General features: G+C 35.7%; 1 protein-coding gene across 1 annotated transcript; it reads right to left on the bottom strand.

Moving 5' to 3' along the window:
* Positions 1 to 866: 866 nt before the first annotated feature.
* LOC139882583 (uncharacterized) lies at positions 867 to 5,100 on the bottom strand. Its single transcript, XM_071866873.1, has 11 exons — positions 4,726 to 5,100; positions 4,085 to 4,419; positions 3,815 to 3,892; positions 3,515 to 3,617; positions 2,640 to 2,728; positions 2,323 to 2,434; positions 2,133 to 2,186; positions 2,002 to 2,050; positions 1,641 to 1,741; positions 1,326 to 1,441; positions 867 to 1,242 (listed from the first exon to the last, which is right to left on the bottom strand). The coding sequence occupies exons 1-11, from the start codon at positions 5,098 to 5,100 to the stop codon at positions 867 to 869; spliced, it is 1,788 nt and encodes a 595-aa protein (XP_071722974.1).
* Positions 5,101 to 5,910: the final 810 nt, after the last annotated feature.

The raw sequence follows: 5,910 nt of genomic DNA on the forward strand, positions 1-5,910 counted from the left end.
ATCAAGGTATCGGCGTAATAAAAATGCGAATATTTAGAATCTAGTCATTAGTCGACTAAAATAATAACTTGTATATCATTATTAGTTAGTAGTATAAGATTTATTAGATTATAAAATTAATGTTCTTTAAATTTATCAAAATTTGCATTTAATTTGAGGCGAAGAAAATATATTTTTTCATATTTTGAGGGTGAAGTAGATGGAGGGTTGAAAAATTAGGTAAAATATATATTATTATTTTTGCAAAAAAGAAATACTTAAATGGACAAAAAAAATTTGTTACACAGACATTTAAAAATGTACCAGAAGAGGGAGTATCATTTAACCTTTACCTTTAATGGTACACTATTGATTTGTTTCGAGCGTAAACAGAACACAAGTGGGTTATTTCTTATATAGGCCGCGCCATGTGGTCGGTTTAGGAAACAGGATATATTGCTTTGGGGCGGTTTGTGGGATTGTCTATATCAAATTGACATTTCATGGTTAATGTAAATATCTTCATTGTTATTGGGATGGCAATAAAACTTTTTTTTTTTTAATGGATAAAAATGAGTGTCCGACTCTAATGATTGAGTGGAATCTGACAAGTAAAACATCTTGGAGCTTAAAATCAATTGAAGGAATATTATCCACAAATCAAAAAAGTAAGAATTCGTTGATGTAGAAAGGAAGCAAGATTCTTCTATTCTCCATGTACTACAAACACCAAGGCAGCAATGGCACAACACATAATATTACGCCACCTTTATCTAAATTATTTTACAACAGTTACTCTGATAACAGCGTAATATTAATCACCAGGCCAAATCTCATAGCTTCATTCATGTAGTAGTAGTGCACAAATGTAAAAGAAGAACCGGTTTTTAAAGGAAGTTCCTCTGAAAGTTGCCCGAATTGAACCTCGAGGTCAAACCTTGAGCCATGTTTTCAGTATCCAATTTGACTTTTTGCCTGCCAGCAGTGAGGTCCTTTTCACGATCCCAAGGCTTCCAAGGATGGTTTCCAGCCCATTCGTCCTTCTCCTTTATCTTTCCTTGTTCTTGTTGTACATTCTGCTTCGACTTTTTCTTCTTTGGCCGACTAGCACTAGCAGCAGCCTCCTCTTGATGTTTCATAACCAGTGATTTCGAGCGTCTTGCTTTATTATATTCATCAACCAAAGCAGCATCTGCATTTGACATCTTCTTGTCCTTTTCGTTTGAAGCAAGTGCTGTTGCCTCATTATATGCTTCTAGATAACTGAAAAGCAGACATGGCACATATTGGTCATAAAAATCACTTGGAAGTATTAAAAAATAGAAGCCAAAATGAAGTTTTCTTACTTCATCTTTGCTTTCTGAGCTCTGTCCATTGGGGTATCTGTCCAAGCGCTTGTATCGCCACGACCTTCTTTTGCATTCTTACTAAATGATGTTGAGTGTGTCGGCATACCACCAGCCTGGAAACAATAAATAATGGTAGATTGACATGATTAAGGAAGTTGTAAAGACCGGAAAGGAGGTTTGTAGAGGAAATCGCTATATGACATCTGAAGAATACTGTATTATTCAAGGTCCAAGGGAAAATTATCTGCTAAATTTATCTTTAGGAAGAAACCAGTTCATTTGACTGCAAAAACATTTAGGATAAATTATTACCTTCCTTTCAGGAGGTAAAGTTGTCATCCATTCATCCCTTGTAGGTGGCGCTTTAACTTCCAACTCTGCTAAGAGTTCTTCGTCACCCTCCATTGATATACCTGCAAGTTGAGTAGATTCATTAAGTTTGGCACACCTCAAATTGTTTTGTACATGGCACACACCAATAGTTTAAGATTTGATGATTGTCTATTACCATTTCCCATAATGAAATATCTAATTGATCATCTCTTACAAATTAGAACTCTAGTCAAGTATGAGCACGATCGCTCCCATCATTATTGATTAAGGTTCTTTAGGTACATTACTAGAGGTTTCTTAAGTAATTAAATATTTTAGTAAATTGATAAAACCAGCTAACCTTGCAACTTTCTCCATTGTGCAGCTTCACGCATTGCTTTCAACTCAACCTATTATAGAAGAAAGCATTAGTGTACCGTTTCCCTTTTTTACTTTCTGAAAGTTACAACTAAAGTTCCGCAAAACTACAACCTTGAATGCCTCCTGCTCCTCCTGGAGTTTAATTTTGTCGTCCAATGCTTTTCGCTGCAAAGAAGAATAGGAACTTAATAATATTTTGTTTTTCTAATTGTAAGGGCAATATATAGAAGATGAAACGTACATTATTATTAATGTCAACAATGATCTTAAGCATCAAAACAACAGTGTCTAAGAAACCCACCTTCTCTGGATCTTGCAAATCTTTAAAAGCTTTATTCAATTTAATAAATGCTTGGTTGGCTTGAGGATGGGAACATTTATCTGGGTGCACCCAAAGAGAGAGCTTCCAGTACCTAAGGAGATGATTAAGAGACTAATCAACCACATTTCACAAAACAATGAAGCCCAAAATGGAGAATTGAGCACAGAGCTAAAGAACAAATATCGGTTAACAAACAAACGATAACTGCTGATGACTACACCTCGAATCTTACGAACAAAGTATTGAAGATCATATACAGTTGACAGGCTTATATAAACTCCTATCGACAACCGTACCTTTTCTTTACATTGTTGGAAGTCATCTTTGGGTTCACTCCTAGAATATCATAAGGAGAATCAGGTTCAGCTCCCATGATTCTAGTAACCTGATCCATGACAATGAGAAGTAGATCACATAACCAGAAATATATAATTTTCATGGAAACATTATACCTTAAAATCACATTAACAGTTTTAAGCAGAGACACGAACATTTCTGCATGATGAGATATCAGTGAATAGAGCTCATCATTTTACGATACAGTGCCTTGCAAAAAATGCTATAAGAAAAATTCGAAACCATTTTGTTAAGCAGCCACTTCTACCGCATCCATTATATTACCAAACTAATGATGAAATATTCATGTGTTGTTGCACCAGTAGAAAACTCATGCGAATCAGGACACAAAGGTGCAGTGACAACAAATTCAACAAGACATCAACCCTAAGCTACTTGGGACCGGCTATAACGATGGGTTCCTCTTTTCCAATAATTTCTATTTTGGACAACATTTTGGAATGTGAAACTAATTAATTTTATGTTACCACTTCAATCTAACGAGAAAAAAGGGGAAGTGTTTCTTAAAAAAATTTGTGGAGACAGAACACATGAAACAATAATCATGTTATAACTTATCACTTATAAAAATACCCTATGGCATATTCTATTTATTCATCTATCCTAAGTAGATTTAAACATTAGATTGCCTTAAAGGATCAGGAAACCCATAACGTACAGGTATGAAGAAGAAAGAGACTCTCAAACCTCACAAAGGCAAGATATACATAGTTAGAGCACATGCTACACATTTGGCTATATCATAATCGGCAAGCAATTTAGAGATTAACTTCAGAAAATCAGAGCAAGTAATGCAATGGGTAAAATTGCGAACCTCTTCAAAACGCTCAGCCTCATTTGCAGATTCTGCTTCAGCAACCAAAGCTGGGGGTGGAGGTCCTATAAATAGTGCAGTGTCTTCCTCCATGTCAGCCTCTCTACAATTAGAATAAAGCATGTATAATTGAGGTGGAGAAGAAACAAATACTAGGATTCTAGGAATACATGTCACACAATTATTCAAAGCCACCATCTTCTCAAATTGAAGTCTAAGAAAGAACAAAAGGGAGAAAGAAAAAAAAAAAGGAAAGAAAGAGAGACCAAAGTTAGATTGAAGAAATTTTTTAAGAGTTACCTGAGCTCAGCCTGAGCTTCTGTTAACTTTGCTGCTGCTGCAAGTAACTCAGCCGATGGCATTTCAGGGCCAACCACCCTGCAGAAGAAAACACTAATATATCAGACTTTATAATAAAGGAAATGAAAAAAAGTTGCAAACATGCCGAAAGTGACAAGGATTAAGCAGACGGTAATATAAATCTTTAAAATTGTTGCCATCTCCAATTCAATAGTTAATGCACTTAGAAAATGTTCATAATGAAAAAAGGGATTGATTAGTATAGTCGACCTTCTTTTAGGAGCAGAAGATTCATCTTCAGGGCCTGGGGCCGACACATTATTGTCAGGAACAGCTTCTCCATGTTGTGCTTCAGGCAGTATAGAATCTTGAATATTCACTGGTGAAGAATGATCAATATTCTGCTCTGTAGGACCAACATGATTTTGAATCAGGGTTCCCACAACATCCAAAGTTGGAGGAGCATTAGAGCGAATTAAAAAGACTCTATCGCCTTTCTCTTTAAGATTTAACGAGCGGAAAAGCTTCTTCAGATGCCTATTCAAAGATTTTTCTGAAATCCCCTTTATGTCAACAGCTTGTCCATCATCGATCATTTGCAGAAGCTAAAGACCAAAATAAGATGATATCATGACTCTTTCCCAAAATAAATAAATGTCAATACAGTATATCTTCTAATCAAAAGCATGGACAAGAATCAATTTACAAGAAACAAAAAGCATGCTCAGCTGTATGAAGAAGCACAAAGACAAAACCATACAAATACCCAAACATAATATGCTAAACTTTAAATACACCAAACGAATTCATAGTTTCGCACAAAAATCCCAAATTGCAGAAAACCCATCAAACACAAAGCATTTGTGTTCCAATCACACACTGTATTCATGTATATACAGAAACATACAAACCTGCTTCAAATCGTTAGCTGCACTTGGAAACTCCTTTAACATATCGCTCAGAACAGTTTTAGGGTCAATTTTCCTACTAGCAGCCTCTAACTCTGACCCTGAACCGGACCCAGACCCGTCATCAGAATCATAATCTCTCTTTCTCTTCACCATTTTTTCTCTCTTCTTCTTCCTTTCTCTTTCTTTCCTCTTCCTCCTCTTTTCCTCTCGCTCTCTACGTTTCTCCTTTTCTCTCCTCCGACGGTCCTTACGATGGGAGTGGTGTCGCCGATCGGAGGAATCATCATCATCAGAGGAGGAAGGAGATGGTGATGAAGATTCAGTAGTTGGGGAGTCATCTGCGTATTTCTTCTTCTTCGTTTTGCTGCTTCCCATTGTAGTGGCGATTGAGAAATTCAGGGAAGCAAAGAGGCTTTAATACTTGTCTCTCTATTTAGGCCCGTTTTCGCAGATTCTGAGCCCGGCCCAACAATTCATACCACCGTACGATATTGACCCCTATATGTAACCGCCATAATTACTTACGACGCTTTGTAAATATAATACCGCCGTAAAGTTATTTTGGGTCCAGAATAAGTATCTGTTACGGTGAAACTTGGTGTACATCCGGATCGTGTACACGGTTGTACATTATCAAATGTACAATCTTATTATGTAGAGAATGTACACGAATGTATCAAGTCTATAATCGTGTTATGTAGAGAATGTACACGAATGTATCAAATCTACAATCGTATTATGTAGGAATGTACACGATCCGAATATACACCAAACATGTCTCGATATGTGGCGGCGGTTGAAATCTGCTGTAATCATTTGCTTTTTTGTTCCTCACTATATTTCACATAAATTAGCCGGAATTTTCATTAGTCCCCTCGTTTTACGATGATGCTCACATTTCAGATGTAGGAATTATTTACAAGCCAAGTATAAATATCTTGAGTTTATTTTAAGAGTTATAATATATGGTATCGAAATCTTTTTCTTCTTTTTAAAAAAATCTTATATATAATGGAGAGATTTTTTTAATTTATCCTAATTATAATTCAATTGCAAATTTTATTGATAAATCAACATCCGACACATGGCGTTTTATAACGAATAGTATTTTGATACATGTATATAAAAACTTTGAGTTTAATTAGATTTTAAGTTACAGTTTTAAGTCAATGACATTATTTTTCT

This window comes from Rutidosis leptorrhynchoides, unplaced genomic scaffold (assembly GCF_046630445.1).
Source record: "Rutidosis leptorrhynchoides isolate AG116_Rl617_1_P2 unplaced genomic scaffold, CSIRO_AGI_Rlap_v1 contig288, whole genome shotgun sequence".
Classification (NCBI taxonomy): Eukaryota; Viridiplantae; Streptophyta; class Magnoliopsida; order Asterales; family Asteraceae; genus Rutidosis; species Rutidosis leptorrhynchoides.

Excerpts from the sequence above, each read along its gene's own strand:
- LOC139882583 (XM_071866873.1), bottom strand. The coding sequence starts at position 5,100 with ATGGGAAGCAGCAAAACGAAGAAGAAGAAATACGCAGATGACTCCCCA. Across the intron at positions 2,729-3,514 it reads AGGCTGAGCGTTTTGAAGAG|GTTACTAGAATCATGGGAGC; the intron begins GTTCGCAATTTT and ends GTCATGGATCAG. Across the intron at positions 1,442-1,640 it reads CTTTACCTCCTGAAAGGAAG|GCTGGTGGTATGCCGACACA; the intron begins GTAATAATTTAT and ends TATTGTTTCCAG.